Source organism: Mauremys mutica, chromosome 5 (genome assembly GCF_020497125.1).
Source record: "Mauremys mutica isolate MM-2020 ecotype Southern chromosome 5, ASM2049712v1, whole genome shotgun sequence".
Lineage (NCBI taxonomy): Eukaryota > Metazoa > Chordata > Testudines > Geoemydidae > Mauremys > Mauremys mutica.
The window spans coordinates 95,590,113-95,609,786 of NC_059076.1; the positions used below are offsets into that span (position 1 = coordinate 95,590,113).

Below are 19,674 nucleotides of genomic sequence, written 5' to 3' on the forward strand. Positions count from 1 at the left end.
AGGAGTAGATTGTATGAGGGCAGGTGTGGAGTGATGCTTAAATGAAGAGACTGTGAGGGAGGGGAAAGCGGAGGGTTGGTGCAAATAGCCAATCAGCACAGGGCAGAGAAAGTCCAGTCAAAACTGTAGAAACTTCTCCAAAAGTGTATGTCTTTAAAAAACAAATAACACATGTGAAAATCACACTTTTGACCAAAATCCTTGTACCTTCTAGAGTTAAAAATAAAACCTCAGATTACTAACCCTGAAAGAAGTTAGGGAAGAAACCATTTTCTTCCTTTGTCCAGGTTGTATTTCATGGGTGACATTCCGTGCTGCACCTGTAAGAGGTGCACTATGGATCTTGCAGCCAGGAGGTGGGAGTGGCTTAAGTCACCATCTTTGCACCTTCACAAGTTTGAGAGCTCTCTTGTTAGCAAAGAGTGAAGCTGAATCGAGCAGGTTAAGTTGAAGAAGTGGAACGTTATTAAACCTTGTGCACTGCTTTGGCCATGTGGCTGAGTTGCTTCCAGCCTAACTCCACTCATTCCCTGTTGTCATGTCAATAATAGCCCCTGCAGGGAACATAGGCACTGTGTTCTGACCCACAGTTTAAGAACCACTGGGGTAATATAAGCTTGCATCCATCAACTGTTATGATGGTGTTCATTTTTAAAAATACATTTTTCTGAATTATGTATTTTATAAATTACATATTTGGTGGAAGCCACACAATGGATAAAACACCATTCTACAAAATTATGAAGTAATGGAGAAGTTGCTCGTGGCAGATTCTTCATACAAAGAAGACAGGTCAAAAATGTTAAACAAAATGGTTTTGTGAACATTGTTGGAGGAGATGGAAGGAGAAATGAGAAAATACTGGAAATTAATAGAAGGAGACACCTGTATCTGTTTACCATAAGCAGACACAGGAGGGAGACGCTCTTTGCTGCAGAAGAGCCTTCATTTGATGAAGTGAGAACTGTTTTAAAAGTGCTCATTAGCAACCACTGCTGGCTAGTAGATCATGGAGTGATAATAGTTTAATATGCCCAGAGGAGAATAGGAGAAAGAAACCATACAATGGACAGAATCCAAAGAGTCTGACTAATTCTGCGGGTCCTGCTGAGTATTTCCATATGGTAGCACTGACAACTGTTGCCAAAAAATCATGCTTAGTTGATCATCAACAACTTGTATAGTAAGCTAACCAATGGATGCTACCTGTTTTAAACCACTGTAAAAGCCAGCTTTCTGAGCTAAGAGATGAAAACATTATCTAAAAGTTAACTCAGATTTAAAAATAGCCTAATGCCATGTGCTGCCAGATGAGGAAGATGCAGGTGCAATCTCTAGGCCCTTTGACATTTGTCCTGATTTTTTTTCTTATTCTTCCTGCCATTGGCTGGAATCCAGAATTTGGGTTATCATCAGATTTTTGTTAATGCAGACCTGGCAAACTAACTCACTGCTGACATAGAACATGATGTACCATATTGTTAATTTTTATGGCTAATAGATCATTCTTTACAGGAAAACCATGAGGTGTCTGGAGCCATTTATGAGCTATGCCCTCTTCTTCATAAAGCAATTCAAACATATCAAAACCAGCAACTTATTCAGAGGATACACAGGCAGAGTTGTTAACATAATAACAGATAATTGCTTGGCTGAAGAGGTGTAAATCTGAAAATATAATTTAGTGCAACCGTTCCAACCTATTTTCAGTTGTCTGCTGGACAGATGTAGACTCCCAGGTTTCTCTAGCTATTTGTTTTGTTTAGCAGACTTGAAAACTTGGACTCAGACTGTTAAAGGCTATACCTGAAGTTCAGTTTTATCTTTACATTTTTACAGGTTAACAAGCTTCTGATGGTCAATATGAATTAGAAACCCCTAAACTCTCTACTACTACATGTGTGTATATATAATATATAATTTAACATAATTTCCCATGTCTAATTTAAAAATACTAGAAGGAATTTTTTTTTTAATTAGGTAAGTGATTTATTTTAAATCATACTAAGTGCTATACCTCTCTTCTCCCATAAAGGATTCCTTAGCTGTCAAGCTTAGGGACTGTATAATCTTCTGAGCAGGAGGGTGGTCTTGGACATAACGGAAACTTCTGTAATAGATCAAATGGAAGTGTCTGAAAAACAAATTAGTTTTCCAGGAAAGGCCCAAATAGTAACAGATTTCCTGGGGGGTGGGGAATCAAGCATTAGAAACTGTAGGATGCTTAAAAATACAATTACACTATGAATCAGTTTGTTTATGGTTCATTAATTGTGCAGTAGCCCTGAATATCTGTATTTTTCCAAACCTACCCATGACTTTTGTCTAACTTCAGTTTAAAGGAAAACAGTACTGGGGTTGTTTTTTTTACACTTTTTAAAAACTCTTCATGTGTAACAGCTTTTTTGAATCGTGAAGTCATTCCTGCAGGGTTTTCCTCAGCAGGAAAAACCCAGATTTTTCTGTGTCTTTAATGCGTCATCATGGCTTAAGATTCTCATTAAAACAAAATCTTAATGAGGGAACAAAAATAAGTCTGAGAGTTGAATGTTTCATTGAAAGCTTAAAGGCATCTTGGCAGAATCTGAGAATCCATCATGTTTTCTTTTTACAGTCATTGCTCAGGCAAAGTCAGAAGTTTTTTTGAAATACAATACATTGTTCATCATTCATCTTCACTGTCCGTGTGTGCTTCTTAGTGTAGATCCTGCATTTCTTATGCATCCAGATCTTCCACTGACTTTAATGGGAGTTTGGGGTGCATGCAGAAGGCACAATCAGTCCCTTAATAATACGTACAGAACTATTTTTCTTTAGCCATAACTTCCACTGTGCTTGGGTTTTTTTCCCCTTTCCAATGTCTAACTAATCAGTATGTAGTGACACTTAAGTCAATGGGACTTAAGTACATGCTAAAAGTGAAGCACATGCTTGAGCACTTTGCTGAAGCGAGACCATAATTCCTAAGGACATTGTCAACACTTAAATAATGATAGTAATAACAGGGTTTTATTTTTCCTTCCCACTTATTTTCCCTGGACCCTTGCCACCCACCTTAGTAAAATCACAGTTGGGTGGATTTTTGCCTCTAGTTTCATCAGTTTTGAAAGATTTTCCGTGGTAGTCCATTGCATTGCTTTAGCTCCAGATAGAAAGCTGCTTTAGGTACCTCATATGAATCTTCCAAAATTTATTTGACGCCTTTAAATGCTCAAGCAAACAAAAACTTGCTTTTGCCAGATGATGTAACATCTATTTATCAGTTTAAAGTTTGTCAATCTAAATCTAAAAGTTTGTAATGTCTGGAGCTGGCCCTCATACACATTTTTCCTTTTTCTGTGTCTTCCATATTACTATTCAATTTTCTGTGTGTGTGTGTCCCCCTAAGATTCTTTTCTTTTCTTTTCATTCAAATATATACACCCTTAATTTCAGCTCTCTGTTCCCCTTTTTGGAGGGGCAACATTTTTGGCCCTGGGGGTATCTGTCCTATAGATTGCTATGGAGCTGCATAGTCCCACTGCGCTTTGATGTCACCTAGGCCTGAATGCAGCCTTGCCTTTCTGCTACTGGAGAAAGAGGCATGCGACCAGGGGTAATGGAACATGACGGAGGCTTCCCTATACCTTGCCAGTTCCTACCTGCTTTTCCAGCCTCCTGGAGCTGATCACACCTAGGGTAAATGACTCTAGAGTATCTGCTCTTTCTTATGCTTGGGAACCACTTCGACATATAGAGAGCTCAGGATCAGGGGAGCATAAAGGCGAACTTTAGTGCACCTGAGCTGTACCGTGTACAGTTTGGCTGGACTTAAGGATCTGGTATTTTGTTAGTTAACTGATGCTGTAGAGCTACATATGGAACACATTTCAAATTCACAGCACAAGATCAAATATTCAGAACTGGGTGTTTTTGGAGGGTTTTAAGATTAAAAATAGCCAATTTTGCCAAATGTTTTGCAGAAGAGCAGTATTTCAAGAGTGCAAAATGAAATTTAACAAATGATCACTACTTTTACCCAGCTTTCATTTTAATGCACATATGCACCATATATTTTGAAATCCAAATCCATGAAGAATCTTCCTGCTGTTATGTTTGAGAATTTGCTAATTTTTTTATTAAAAGGCATTTGTATTTTGGGGCAGGGTGATCTGATGTTTCCTTAAATTGACCTGCTTGTCTGACGCACAAATGATTTAAAAAAAAATCTTTTCATTTTTTTAAATGGCATCTTGTGCAAATTAATTCAGGAGAAAAATGTATAATTTTTTGACCAAGCAGTTGCTGAATCTAGAACCAAGTAAATGCTTGAGGGCTCAATTCTTTGTATAAGTAACCTTACAATGAAGAGCTTCAAAGAGAGAGATGGAAGTCTTACTTACCGGGAAAAAAAAGAGTGGGGTGGGGTGGGAATTGATCTTACCAACCTGCCAAATCTGATTATCGGCTACTTTCATTTAAGAGACTCTATTTTTATATGTTCTGAAATTTTCCTCTGAGTGGTTCTGTTGATCAGTATGAATAAAATCAATCCATACTGTAATCATCATTCCTGATTATATCTTGTGGAAGCAATATGAGCTAAACAGACACATAATGCGTAACTGAAAATTGCTTGGAAAGGAAAATTTTGGGAAGAAAAAGCTTGGATGTGATTATGAGCATTATGACCAAAATGTAATAGTAATGAATAAAGCAGATGTGAAATCATGCTTACATTTTCTGCCACCAGAGAACTTTTGCCATTTCCATTTCCCATTCCCACTTGTTAGAACATTTTTAATGAATAACAATAAAATGTGAGTAGGTCTGACTTTGGCCAAAACCTGTCCCGCAACCATCTGCAGATCTGGAGTATCAGTCAGTTGCCTGACTTTGGCATAAAGGGGAGGTACTGAAGCATCTTTCCCTCCCATAACTGTAATGTCAGGACAGTCAGTGTCAAATATATTTGAAGATCCATGGACTGTTTTTATTTGTTTCAGGGGGCCGTCTGCAACAAAAATTGTACAAGAAAATGAGCAACTACACCATCAAAAGTGGCTGAATCTGCCCTCTGACTGGAAGAATAAAAATGCATCCACGTTACCTGCCCTTCTAGTGAAAGGGTAAGGGACAGCTACTGTGTGCTCCATATGTGCTTTAGAGAAGTGGATGGAAGCTTAGCAATGAAGGATGGTATTTCCATTAGTGAGTTTTATGTTCTGAGTGCAGAAAGGTATCTTTGTTTGCATTCACATAAACATACATATGCATGACGTAATGTAAATTCCACAGTGAGGCTAATGTCTCTTACAACTTCACTCTCATTTTGGGTCCTCGTCACTGAATCTAATTTTCTGGTTGATCGTAATTTTGTAGACTGTAACTATCATAATAAGCTTTTAATCACAGAATCACTATCTAGTTGAACTACCAATTAAGAGTAAAGAAATTAATAAGGTCACATATCCAGTTTTCAATGAGAATTCTGTGGCATACTGGTTTTAGAGCTCACTTATTCATTGCTTTTAAACGAGCCCTCCCTTGAACTGGTAGAGATGTTGTCAGTGGGGAAAAAAGAAATGTAAAAACAAGGCTTCTTGTAAAAATCATCAGCATCCCAAATTTAAGATAGTATAATTGGGAGTTGAAACTACTCAGCATTTCACAGGAGAAACTCAGCAACTTGCTGAATCTTGGCCTTCATATCCTTGTATTGCAGTCTTATGCAAACGCTTAAATGAGACTACTCCACTGCACTTGCAGAAGTCTTTGCAGGACTAGGGCCTTAGTTTGCAAACTTATTTTGTATTTGGATGCCAAAGTTATCTGATTTACTAGTCAGTAATTATGGTTGTGGACAGCACTGCTGCCACACTGGTTAGCACTTCTGTGGGTCACATGCCCAGACTCCTGGAATACCAAGTGAGGATTAAGCAGTTGTGACTGGAAATGTAATTTAAAACAAAATAAAACAGCTTTAATGGTTTCTCAGGCACAGTCCCCTCCATGTTCTCACAGTAGGTTTCCTCTTCTCCAGAAGGCAGCAGCAGTATTACCTGATAATTAGGAGTTGCTCAGTGATTGTCCCACTCCTTCCATGATTCGTCCAAAGAAGTATACAGTCATGCTCCAGGCCTCTTCCTATTTAGAGAATTCTCCTGTCTCTCTCTCCCTATAATACTATCCTCCCCTCTATACACATCTTTCTTTCCTGAAGAGCTGCCGTTTCTTTCTGTGACCTGTATCTCCTCCCCAAGCTCCTTCAGGCAGCTCTTAGCAGGACCAACAAGCCTAGCTGTTGCCATCCCAGGGCCAGGCTGCTCACTGTATGTGCTATGTGCTCTTGTTTATACCTCTTCCGTACTCCACAGCAGGAATTGGAAGCAGACTTTGCTAAGCTTCCTAACTTGAAAGAGCCTTTCTCACCTGATGGGCATAACAGCTGTAGGCTCACAAGTTCGTGAGTGAAATTGCCCTGGGATCCTGCTCATGGTGTCCTCATTGGCTGCACAGTGCCTTGGGTAGATGTGTATTCAAAAATCCTCTCTGGGCAGATCCAATGCTACTGCTGAGGAAGAACAGAAGGCGAAGGCACCACTGCTAGGAGTGGACCCACTGTAGATAGCAGCCTTCCTTTTTCCCTGTATCAGAGTGGTAGCCGTATTAGTCTGTATCCACAAAAACAACGAGGAGTCTGATGGCACCTTAAAGACTAACATTTATTTGGGCATAAGCTTTCATGGGTAAAAAATCCCACTTCTTCAGATGCATGTCCTCTTTCCCTGCTGACTACAAGCCTACAAGCCCTCCGACAGTGGAAGCTTGTCCCTCAGGGAAGAAGACTGCAGACTCACTAGGCCAGCCTCACAAGGCAGGTAAATAGGGCAAGTGCAGGAGAGGTCAGATAAATGATGCAGAGACTCCGACAGACTCTTACAACAGCTCAAGCAAGTCTCTGCGGTTCCTTTTGTCCCTAAGCTCACCTGGCTGCGGAAAGGAGTGAGACAGCCTGGGCCCCCAGAGAGGGGGGCGTGTCTCCCCTTGCAGAGTTCTGGGTTGTCAGTCCCTTTTGTGGAGGTACCAGAGCCTGTGCAGCCTCAACCCAGCTGAGTGAGCTCAGGACTAAGGAAGGAGACTGAATAGTTTCAAAGAACAAATGGTTATTTATCACTTTGGACAGTGGAGTTCTAGAAACTCTCTACAAGTGCCATGCGAAGAGCCCAGAAAATATTTATCATGCCATCCTTCAGGGGGAAATGGCACCTTTATATAATATGTAAAGTCTTCCTGACTGATATACTAATTAGGGCAACCTCATAAGGCAGCTGGGCCAGGGCTGTGATGACATTTCCGTAAATTGGGAGAAAAATCACATTGTCTCAACTCAGGAATTCATCTGAAACTACCATTGCTGGACAAAGCAATCAAATCTATTGTAGACGCTTACCTAGCCAGTTGAGGAACACCACTGGAAAAGTTCACAGCAAACTCAAGCAGAGATGTATCTATTACCTGGAAAGAAGGCTCCAGGGCTTCATATGAAGAGATTTGCAAGGCAATCACCTATTCAAATGTGCAAAGTTTTACTAGCTGGCGACAGTATTAATTTGAACCACAAAAGCTAGTAGCATCTTCATTCATCAGAAGAATACTGAATGAGGTAGTCCTCTTAAGTTACTTCTTCTTTCCTCTGTTCATCCATTGTGAATAGTTCCATAGTGTTTTGACATTCTTTCCCATTCATTTCCAGTTCATTTGTTCACCTACTTAAAGAAAAGTTCCCCAAAATGGGGACTGGTAGACAGGACAATGCCTGAGACTGAAAATTTGTTCTTACCTCTTTTCCTTTCTCATAACTGTCCCTGTTCACCAGCCTAATCTCTTCCAAGTGCTCGGGTCTAGAGTAAATACCAAGAACAAAGCTCTCAGGATGTTGATCAAAGGGAGTATCTCTCTCATATATTACTAGTTTCTTAGAGTTATTATCAAGAATCTCATTAGCATTTAGATTCTTTATCATTTTGAAAGTAGTCAGTGCTCAGCAATCCTTCAAGACACACAGAAAAAAACCTTAAAAACATGGATAACAATAATTTGGCCTTCCATTCTTAGCAAATCCATACGTATAGTAAATAAATATTGAGATCTTCATAGCAATTGATGTCTTGTTCATATTTCATCTTATTCAAGATGTGTCTCCCTTATTAACTGGGTTTAATGGTTTGCAGGCACTGTCATTCATGCACATAAATAACTTGACTCATAGTGTGAGTAATTCCATTGAAGTCAATGGACCTTGGACTATGTGAGGCAAGGAGGCAAATGAACTGTAGAATCAATACAACTGGTAGGGAAATGATTCTCTCCCTCCCAAAAACTTTCAACAAAAATGTGAACTCTTCAGTTGCATAAACATTTCCCTTGGAAACTTTCTGGGTTTTCATCAAAAGACCAAAATTCTTTTGGCAAAAAATTCTGTTTAATCTAAAAGCCATTTTCTATCAAGTAAATGTCAACAAAAGTCTTTCACCTACCTGGAAGAATCAAGAGAACTTCACAGAGATTTATTTGCCTTCAGAATTTAGGAAATACCAGACACTGCATCTCAGCTGTTGGGTTAATTAATAAAGAAAGAGGTAGTCTCTAAGATATGCAGCACTCAATTCATAAAGGCTTTATATAGATCTAAAATAACACCTTTAACTGCCTTCAGAAACAGACTGGAAGCCAGTGCAATTTCTGGTGCCCAATATAATGCTCCCTGTGTTTCATTGTATCGTGGATTGATTTTGCTGTGTTTAAACAAATAATCCAATTTCTCTTATATTGGGCTGATATAATATGTAAATTGTCAATAATATGTTTTTCATGTTATTGTTTCAACACTTAGGCAGTCCTGTCAAAGCAGAAGTAAAGTGTCCCTTCTCTGTAGCAAAAAAGGTAAGAGAAAAACATAATTCCTGAAACAACATATGAAGAGCATTTTATTTGGACTCTTAAGCATGTGTCTTTGATATGTTGAAATATACTTTCTCAAAAACAAATCTTTAATGTGTATTTCCCTTTGAAATCTGATATACTTTTGTTCACCTATTAGTTTCCCATTAATTTTTTTTTGGCCACTACATCCAATGGTATCAGCTTTTTTCCCCTTTTGATGATGAAATTGTCCATTGTATTTGACTAAGGCTGGCTCCTGCCCCCACAAAATTAATTGGGAGAATTACAATTAATTTCAAAGGGAGCAGGCTTGGTCCATAATTGTTATGATGATATAGTTACAAGTACTGTGTGTTCTATAGTTCTTCCTCAAGTCTTAGGAAGGACTCACTCTCTCAGGCTTCTGTGGAAATTTGCCTGAATAAAGACATGAAGATTTGGTCCACAGAATCTAATGAGAAAGGGTCAGACTGAGATATTAGTGAGTCTGGAGTAAGTTCACTGACTTTATTGGATTTACTCTGGACTGACTGAAAACAGAATCTGGCCCAGAAATTATATCACTAACTATTTGCACTGGTATCATCTTTCCAATGTCTTGCAAATGGAACCAGAACCAGAGGATGACTTCCTGGTTTCCCCTAATCTTGTCAATATCCATGTTTTGATTAGACTAAACTTTTGTTGCTGTTGGGAACATAAGCTCCTGATGTGGTATGTGACTCATTTGTAGCTGTGACTGTCAAGGGGATAGGGAAATTTAAAGGAGAAAACTCCAGATTAAATCTAAATGCACAGTGGATTGTGCAAGTTTAAGTGGTTTGAAAATACAGCAATTCTTCAGATGGATGTCAGGTCTACAAAACGGAAAAGCTTTCTTGAAGAACATTTTGAATAAATATATTAGCTTGATGAGACAGATTAATCATAAAGCATGACCTAGATCCAGGAAACTACTCAAAGTTTACTATTACCAGAAAAGTCATCTTGTAGGAGACTGTAAGGTTGTTTGCCTCTTACATGTAGTACATATAGAGGACTTTAAAGCAACACAAAAGTCCTTACCCCCAGAAGTTATTTGAGGGAACGTGCTAAGAATTTAATAGTTACAAATCAACATTGTACTAATTTATTTCTTCATCGCTAAATTCCAACATATTTGCAAAAAGAGGATATCCTCCCCTGGGGAAGGATTCCAGAAACTGATACTATGTCAGCCAATTCTCTAAATTGGGCAGTAATGAAACAAGAGATTTATAACAGCCTGTCACATTACAATCCCAGAATTAAAAAGGAGAATGAAAAGAAAGGGATGAACATATTTTTAAAAGGTGTGTAGCTGACCAGCAAGTTGATGGAAAACTTCTTGTCAGTGAAATTTATAACAATATGCTATCGTTTCCAAGGGAAGTGGTGGATATTTAAATCTAGAATGGACAGAGCACTAGAATAGGCATTGTAAAAAAAATAAATCTTCACTGGCAAGCTATATATGAGCAAATAGCTATTTTCCATTGGAAATTTCCATGAGTAAAGAAAGTGTTATATTTCCTGCAGATAGATGCACATCTCATGCTTGGGCTTCTGGGCCTCGGCAAAGGCTTTCCAATGTGCTACTTCAGTGCCAGTTCTGGTGTGTAGTCCAGGGTAGCAACAACATGCTGGTGATTGACAGGTGATTCACTGGTATAAAAATAACCCCCCAGCCCAAGGATAGGTCGGTAGCTCTACTTCTCAGAGAAAGCCAAACTCTTCCAACTTAGTCTGGCTTCTTCTTTTTTTTTTCTCGTTTGTCTTATTTGGAAACCTAAATAGATCAAATTAATCCCTGGGCTCAGTCCACTGAAGTGAAAGGAGGGATGAATTTGGCTCATTGTATATGGAATTCAAACACAGTGTGTTGAGTTTTTATAAATTCTTCCCATAAGTGCGACATAATTTCATGAGTTTTATAATTTCATTCCGTATAGAGAAACCCCCTTGCAATACTTTTTTCAGAGCAGATTTTGAGAACGTTCTATGCACATTGAATTTCGTGGCAGTAAATAACACACAGTATCATACATTTCTCGCTAGATTGTGGCCGTCGCCCTGCAGCTCGCATGAGCAAGAGGATCCTTGGCGGCAGGACTAGTCGTCCAGGACGGTGGCCATGGCAGTGCTCTCTGCAGAGTGAACCAAGTGGGCACATATGTGGCTGTGTTTTGATTGCAAACAAATGGGTACTGACGGTAGCACACTGCTTTGAGGGGTGAGCAGAGCTGAGACAGTTTTACTGTTGACATACAAATGGCTAGTTAGATAAATAACTTCCACATAAAATATATATATATAAAAAAATCAGCAGGTGATCTTGTCAAAACAACAAATCTCTTTTTAGAGACTAAAGAGACAATGAACGTTATTAAATGATTTCAGCTGAGGGTTTGACTAGTTTTAATATTCACTTTGATACCTAAAGTTGATGAAAGCTTTGACTTTCAGCTAGGATATTCATAAAACACTATCCCTTTCATTTGTGATATTTTACTAATGTGTGACATATAACTATAGATTAATAAATCTTCTCACTGAGAGCCAGAATAAAAATAACACAAGAATACAGGGACAGTGATAACTGTTTAACCAGAAAAAATAAAATCAACACTTTGCCACAGTGGTATCTGAGATGATGGAGTTATTGCCTTTTCAAACTATAGAGAAATACTACGCTATCTCCACTAGGGCTGTCATTATTAAAAAGCCAGCACTTACCATGAAGTAGCAAGTTTTAGTATCTGAGATTTGATACCACAAGGATTTTCTGTTTGAAGCACAGGAACCATTGATGCACCTCAGACACCAGACATGGGTGACAGTTTAATTCTAATCATGGTATCATTTTGATTAAACAGAATTTTGGGTGAAAGTTTATGATGTTACTTCCTGTTTTGTACCAAGTCCTGTTAATTAGGTTTCTAAAGATAATTAAAATGTGTTTCATCAGTTAACCTGCTTTTCCCTTCATATAGTCTAAGTACATTTCTGCTGCACAGCTTCTCAACTCATTCACCCCTAATGGGAGATGCCTACCACCTGTGGAGTTTGGAGACAATCCTGGAGCCTCCAGCAACAGCACTGAACAAAGTGCCACCCTTCAACTCAGGCCACCAGAAATTCTGCTTCTGGCAGTAGAACAAACTGGTGGCTCAGTTTCTCCTGACTCCACTTTGTTTTATAATTTGTATTCATTTTTGTGCGGTAGCAACTTCATCTCACCTTCTAGCTCTCCTTACCCTTTCCTGAAGTGAGGAATCACTGGAACATTGAGGCCCCATCCCTCTCGTCCCTCCGGTGCAGCACCTTTTGACCAGGCTCTCTCTCCCTCCCACCACAGCAGCAGAGAAGCCCTGAAAGCATTGAGCCACATCCAAAGGGTGCTGTAGGCAGCTTTTCAGGAAACTCAAAGGGTGAGCTATGGCCTGCTGCTACTGACCCTTCCATTGCCAGAGCATGGGGCTTCAGAGGGAGAGCTATGGCCTGCTGCCACAGGTTGCCAACTCGCAGGCCAGGCTGTGGAGCTTTGAGCCAGACAGGTGCAGCGGTCTTCATCTGCCATCCAAATCCATGACTCCATCATGGGAAGGCTCAGCTGGAGCATGATCATTCATACAGAGGCGAACCCCTCACATCTTAACGAGACCAGGTTTTAAAAAAAGACAAAAGCAAGTGTCCCTTTTGTAAGGCAACAGTTCATATTGTTAATGAGCAAATGGTGTACAAATCAGGGCTTGAACCGTTTCTCCTTTGCCATCTCACCTGGAGGGAGGGTTTGTTGGGGCTTTTGTCCTCTACAGGACTTTCTCACATCTTGCTGTATCAGGTTAACTGCCCCTCCCCCATCCTACCTCATGTCTGGGCATGCAGAGAAGCCTTGTCTCAGGCTGCAGTGTAATGAGAATTTGTGCTTATCAGGTTGTCAGCCTGCAGACCCTCACTCTACCAGGGAAAAGGGCTCACAGTCTGAAAGGTAGGAAGGGGGTCTCTCTCTGCCCTTCCCCCTTCCCTATAGACTGGCTCCATCCTAAAGTATAAGGAGTACCTCAGGCAGTATGTGACAGAACGGGGCACAGGAGGACTCCATTTCTGATGCAGCTCAACCATCATGGGATTACAGCATGTTCCCATGTTCAAAATGATTCCCAATCTAGTGAGTAAAGCCTGAGAGTGAAACTAGGTTGCTCCTGAAGTACTTACCAGTGCTTCAGGGTGATAGCCAGTGTGGGCAGTAGATTGTGGAAATACCCCACCGACTAGCCTTCGAAAGAATACCAGTCAGGATATTTGTTCTAGTACCCATCTCAATCAAGTGGTCCCTAGGCCAGGATGAATAGCATGCTACCTCCCTCCTCCCAACAACCAAAGGAAGTTGCATACGCACACCACAAAAAACTAACAAAACCCAAAAAACTCATGACTCTCACAGGGCAAGAAGCCAGTGGCTCACAAAGAATTCATTAATAATAATAAAACATTCCCCTTTAAGCAAAATTAGATACAGAGTTTCCAGTATGTGCCTGCTTTAAGAACATCATAAGATCTGAACAGGGATTTCTGGTTAAAACTAAATGTTAAACTACAATGTTATATAAAAATGGATGAAAATACCATAAACTTTGGGAAGCCACAGTTGGTGCAGCAGTAGCTCCACCAGTGAAACACAGTCAAAGCATAAGAAGGGGGCTTCCTTCCAAAAGATCCCTTATAGACTATAAGAGTGATTTAGATCCTATCCTTAATAAGGAAAACCAACTTGATGAGCCTCTTGCTTGCTACTATCTAGGGGCGTGATTTTTGCTTTGAATGTCAGAGGTCTCAGGTTCACGTTCTGGTCAATGCTGGCAGCAGTGTATAAAATATTATTTCTTTGCAATATTTCCTGGCTCTTGATGTGATCTGAGATGAGCATTGGCTCCTAACTCCACGGCTACACCATGAGTAGCAATCACTCACCTACACAGATACCTTGTGCAGCCAAATTTATATGTGAGAGGCCATGGAAAACTGGAGAAATTAATATCTGAGAATGCTGAGCGGCCTCAACCAGCTCTATGAAATCCACCACAGCAATCTGTTGGTCACCACCAACAGGGTATTCAGGAAGGGACTATTTCTACTAGCAGAGAAAATAATATGGAACAGAAGCTCCCAAAGAAGACCTAGATTTTTTTTTTCTTCACAAGCCAATAAACCTCAGCACGACAAAGACAAAATGAGCATTGGTGTATGACCGCTCACAGTTCATGTACAAGACTCTGCCGTCTGATCCACCCTCTGCACCCAAAGTCTTCAATGGCTTTTAGTAGTTACCCATCTATACATATTTAGGGACAGTTTCACAATCTACTTCCTGTTTAGAGAAACAGACCCACTCATAACTTGCCAACTGCTAGAAAGGATTCAAATACACCAGTTCAAAATCAAGAAGGGCTTTTTGAGCCCAACACAAAAAACTGTCAAAAAAGAAGAGTCCAAAAAGGTGAAGACATCATTGCAAAAGTTGTTTCCTACCAGCAGCCAACTATAGTTAACTGTCTCCACTGACTACGTTTACTGGTTTATGCATCAGTATCAACAATGTGCCTCCAGAGATTCCGTCTGAGGTTGTAGAATAATATATCTGATGCAATGTAAAATTAGGTGTCATTCTTGGATCATGGCTGAATGCCCTTTTATGGGCAAGTATAAACATCCTGCTGACAGCTTACTCAGTTTTCACTTGTAGACCCTTGTATACTTGCTACAGAAGCAGGTGTTGCAAGGTGGGATGCATATTTGGAAGAGATGATGATTTAGGATTAATGGTCCCTTACTTAGCAAAAGGAAAGCATCCAGCTCTCTGAAGCTCACACCTTGTGCTACATAATTTTGCAAAATCTCAGAGTACATATCCTTTTAGTTCACTTTGACAGCTCTAGCAGGCTAGCAGCAGAGTGGCTGAACAAACACATATAGGAATGCTCATATTGGGTCGGACCATAGCAGCATTTTCTCTGTTAGTGGTCAGTACCAGCTGGAAGAGGAAAATGCAAGCAAGCCCATAGTGGGCAGTTATAGAACAACTTGCCCCCAGAGGAACTTTCCTCCTGTGTAGTTAGAAGTTGGTTTATGATCTTAAATGTGAATGTTTGTATCCCTTCCAAATCCAGTAAGTAGCCAGAGTTCAACATTTCTATGATGCATTTGAAATAATGTCCTAGTCAGAAGAATTTGCTGCTTTTAAAGACAGTTCACATAAAGGGTACAGAAAAGAAGACGCAAGAGCTGAAGTTGTCATCCTAGCCCTCCACTGGTTTGGACTGAATAGACAGTCAAGGAACTTTCACTGCATCTGTGGAAAAGAACAGATCTCTTGAAGTAGGGACACCTCCTTCATCCTGACCTGAACCATCTAGTTAACAGCCTGCACATCAGAAGAGAAGTGTAGTTCAGCAGGAATTCTCTGTCACCTCATTGATACATTTTGGTATCTAGGCAGAACTTAACCAGAAAATTTCAATCATTGATGTGGTGAAGTTTCATTTCTGGTAATGAAGGGACACAGTAAGCTCCCTCTGTACAGTTCCAAAACAATGCCACCTTGGCCTCTAATTAATGCAATTAATAATTCCAAAGTTCTGGTGATCTTAGCTTCATTAGAGTTTCTACTGGATGGCTGGTCAAAATCCTGCAACCAAGCACCATGAAAAGTTGGTATCAGTGCTAGTGGCATTCTTTATACAGATATATCTAACTCCACAACTAAGTATCATTAGGTGTCAAGATTGATCAGCCTGGCCAGACTAGACAAACCTGTGGCTGGCCTTTCTTGTTTTGTTCCAAGCTTCCACACCTTTTTGAAAGGATGCAGCACACATGTGCAGTCTTGAGATCTAAAGACATCTCAGGGATACACACACCAGGCATATCCTGTTCATCTCATTTACTCTAAATGCTACGGTCTGAGGGCTTCATAGTTGCTACAGGCAAGATGTTAAAATCCTGGGCCAGTTGTTGTGCTAGCCATCTGGGAAACCATGCATGGAGGGCATCAAGGCTGCCCTTTACATGGGTCCTAGTGGCATTGTGGAAAGAAAGCATCTCATTTACATAGTAGGTTTCCATTCCTCTGTAGCGACATCCTTTATTAGAAAGTTGCTGCTGGATTGGTTCCTAAACAAATTACAAAGCTGTGCTTTTATATAGAGGGAAGTTCTATTTCTGCCTATTATTCTGCTGTAACAGTAATTAAAATTCCACTTTATCCTCCTTTTTCCACTTCTCCCATTTCTGTGATTCCCTGCTCACTAGTTCCCATTGCAGATGAATGGGGAAAGAAGCTATGCAGCACAATGAGAAATTTCTTACCTGATACATTTTTTTCTGTTAGTAGCTTCTCTTCTTATACAACCCACTCTGGAAGACCAGAATGTAACTTCTTACAATAAATTGATTTCATTTTTTCCTTTAAAGGGAGACTTAAACACTAGTCAACAGAATTTCCTCTTAATGCTGTTTATCAGTTGCTGGACTCTTTCTATAGTTTTGGAAGAACTTCTCTGGTAAGCTGAGTTGAAGGGTGGGGCTTAGTCCCAGAGCCCTCAGCAACAACATTGCACTATTTAGAACTTGACAATTGAGAGGTATTACCCCTTAATGATGAGTGAGGAGAGAAGCTGCTTGGGGAAGTTTTCTTTCTATAGAACTTAGACTTTTTGAAGTGGTTCATTTGTCCCTGGATAGATCTATATTGCATCAATGAATACGTAGAATGTTTCCTTTAAAAGGATACTCTGTGTCCCAGAATGGATCCCAGATGCCTTTGAAATTGCTGGGATGAAAAGGTTTGTAAATTTCTACACCGATATCTTGTTTGAATCTGTCACTGTGAAATAACGAGAAATGGGTTATGCTCACTCTTCTGACCCTGTAGAGGCACAAAACTATAAATGTGAGGTCTTATGTTGTTAAATCGTTTTAAGAGTATACTTTCATAAATTGGAGGGCCCAGTCTGTTTCCTTATCTGTTTGACATTATGATGTTGTATTGTGGATTAAGATGGTCTGTGGGAAATTATTTTAAATTGTACCAATCAAAAAAAAAAGCAATTAAAGAGGAATTTTAAATTGAGACTTATTAGTTAGAGGCATTTTGGCAAAGACAGTCAGCCAGCATGCAGTAACTATGTATACAACTGTTACAGCCACTCGCAGAGAGCATTACAGCAGATGTGCTTTCAGAGACTCATAGACAATAGTGATGAGATTTCATAAAGCATCTAGTCCATGTTCTTGCCATTGCTAGTATTTCCTCATTGTGTACCCTAGGGTTTTGTCGAGTCTATTGTGCAATAAAGCCCATGAAAATGCCTAAAATCAATTTAAAATAACCAAGAGGTTTCTTTTCTGTTGGAGAATATATTCATGTTTTGACTTTTCATTGCCCATGGCTCTGCATTTCCAAAATCCTTCCTTGCTTTGTTCCCACAAGACACTAAGACATAAATTTGCCTTGTGGTTTGTCATCATACAGAAAGCCATGGTCTGGTAATGGGGACAAAAAAGAGTCTGAAATGTCACTAATGGCATGCTACATTATTTTAATAATTTATTATGCAGTTAGAAAACCACAATGCCGAGAAAGAGCTGTACTTTTGCATTTTCACAGCTTCTTTCTGCCGTAGTCTCTATAAAGGCAGCCAAGCTTTAGAAAACCATGTTCAGTCAGCAATATAAATACTGAATGCTTCCTTTTTTTTTTTTTTAAAAGCCACAGGGAAGTCAGAGAACCTGTGACTTCCCACTAGCTCTCATCATGCAATTTAATACTCTTAGCCTCTGATACAGCTCACATTTTAACATGGCAGTTTGGATGCAGCTCCATTGATGTTGGTTCAATCCTCTTGACACTATTACCTCCCCTTCCTCAAGTGCGAAAATCCACAAATGTCAGTAACGATGGCTACAATTTTTAAAAATACAATCATGGAAATGTAGTCTTAGGCAGTCATGGCTAAACATCAAATTGACATGTGATCTTCAACCTTAGGTTGCTGACACTTGACATCTGGGGGCCCAACACCTATGGCTGGACTGTTGCCATGACAACCAAGCTTTCATAATTTCCACATAGAGCAAAGTGATGTGATGATTTTTTTGGTACTAACTGGTGGCTGAATACAAGGACAGCTCTCTCATAAGAGCTACAAAGTTAAATTCAGAGTTGCACTAGCACATAGAAATCAATTGCTTAGTGACAAAGCAAGACAGAGGCAAAAAACCACATTAGTAGATTTCCTAGCCCTGCCCTAATGATACTGAGCATCTTGATGGCAATTGGAATTGAGGGCACTTGGCACATTACAGAAGCCAGGAAGGACCAGCCTTGGCCAAAGTTAAAATATATACAACCTCTTCTTAAAAATAATAGGAGACCTCAGGGATGGGACATGGCAATTTGATCTAAGTTATGTTCTGATGTGGTGCTTCATGTTCAAAACAACATATGCACTGTTGTTGTGGTTTGCACTAAAAATGGAAACGTGAGTGATTATTTTGGGTATAACTTTATACTAGTTATTTGGTGACCACCCACCCAATCATGGTTCTGTAACTTTTGCCTTTTTCAGTATTTTTTATTCAGGAATTGTTTTCTAAAATTTGCCATGACCTAATTGCAACCTGAGATTATTGTTCTTCCTTTTGCACAAACTAACAAGAGGATTGTGCTACAGCTAAAATACACGGATGGGAGTCAGGAGACTTTGCTCAGTTCTTCCACAGGCTTCCTCTGTGACCTCGGGCAAATATGAATCTTGCTGTATTTCACTTTATCCATCTATAACATAACTATTAAATTTTCTAACCTCACAAAAGTGAGGAAAGAGTGAATTCATGAATGTTTGAGCACTGAGGCCTAGAGTCACATGGGGGACTTAGGCGTAACTTTTTTACTGGTGGGTATGTGCAAATCCAGCTAAGGCACAGTGGAATTCACAAAACTTGACATTCTTCAGGCTCACTCTCCTGAAGTCCCCTGGTGAATCTAGCCCTGTGTTCCTTGGGTGGAAAATTTGAAGGAAAGAAAGTATTATTTTGTGGTTTTGGTGAGATCTTAATTTTTAGTATAACCTCTTAAAGTAATATTTCTGTTAGTTATATAGTACCACTTGTGTGTTCAGTGCATTGCAGAAAGGTATCCAGAAGTCCTCAATTATACAACTGTGTATAAAAGAACTATATGAGAAAAATTAAATTTTTCCCCCTCTCTTACAAAGGAGAGAAAATGCTGCAGTCTGGAAAGTGGTGTTTGGTATAAACAATCTGGATCATCCATCAATCTTCATGCAGACCCGACTGGTGAAGACGATTATCTTGCATCCACGCTATAACAGAGCAGTAGTTGACTATGATATCAGCATTATAGAACTAAATGAAGATATCGACGAGACAAGTTATGTAAGGCCAGTCTGCTTACCCAGCAGGGAGCAGTTGGTTGAGCCAGATACCTACTGCTACATCACAGGCTGGGGACACATGGGCAACAAAAGTAAGATGAATGTTTTCCAGACTCTTTGGAGCACTCTAACCTTCTACTAACCAGATCAACTACTTGGCTCCAATTGCAAACCACTGTCTCTTCCTCTAGTTATATACTTGTGCCTTATTAGGCCACTCATACATAATCTGTATGTATTCACAAAAGGCTATACCTGTGGCTAGAGCTTAGCT

The 19,674-nt window shown here is 39.8% G+C and overlaps 1 protein-coding gene across 3 annotated transcripts in view; it reads left to right on the forward strand.

Moving 5' to 3' along the window:
• Positions 1 to 19,674, forward strand: part of CORIN (corin, serine peptidase) — a 281,826-nt gene that overhangs the window by 256,706 nt on the left and 5,446 nt on the right. For 2 of the 3 annotated variants that reach the window (XM_045019311.1, XM_045019312.1), the window contains exons 17-20: positions 4,986 to 5,108; positions 8,876 to 8,925; positions 11,002 to 11,176; positions 19,221 to 19,492. In XM_045019311.1, coding sequence (XP_044875246.1) covers positions 4,986 to 5,108; positions 8,876 to 8,925; positions 11,002 to 11,176; positions 19,221 to 19,492 — 620 coding nt within the window. Of the gene's footprint in view, positions 1 to 4,985; positions 5,109 to 8,875; positions 8,926 to 11,001; positions 11,177 to 19,220; positions 19,493 to 19,674 lie in introns of those variants that run through there. The other variant, XM_045019313.1, reaches the window with a different exon arrangement.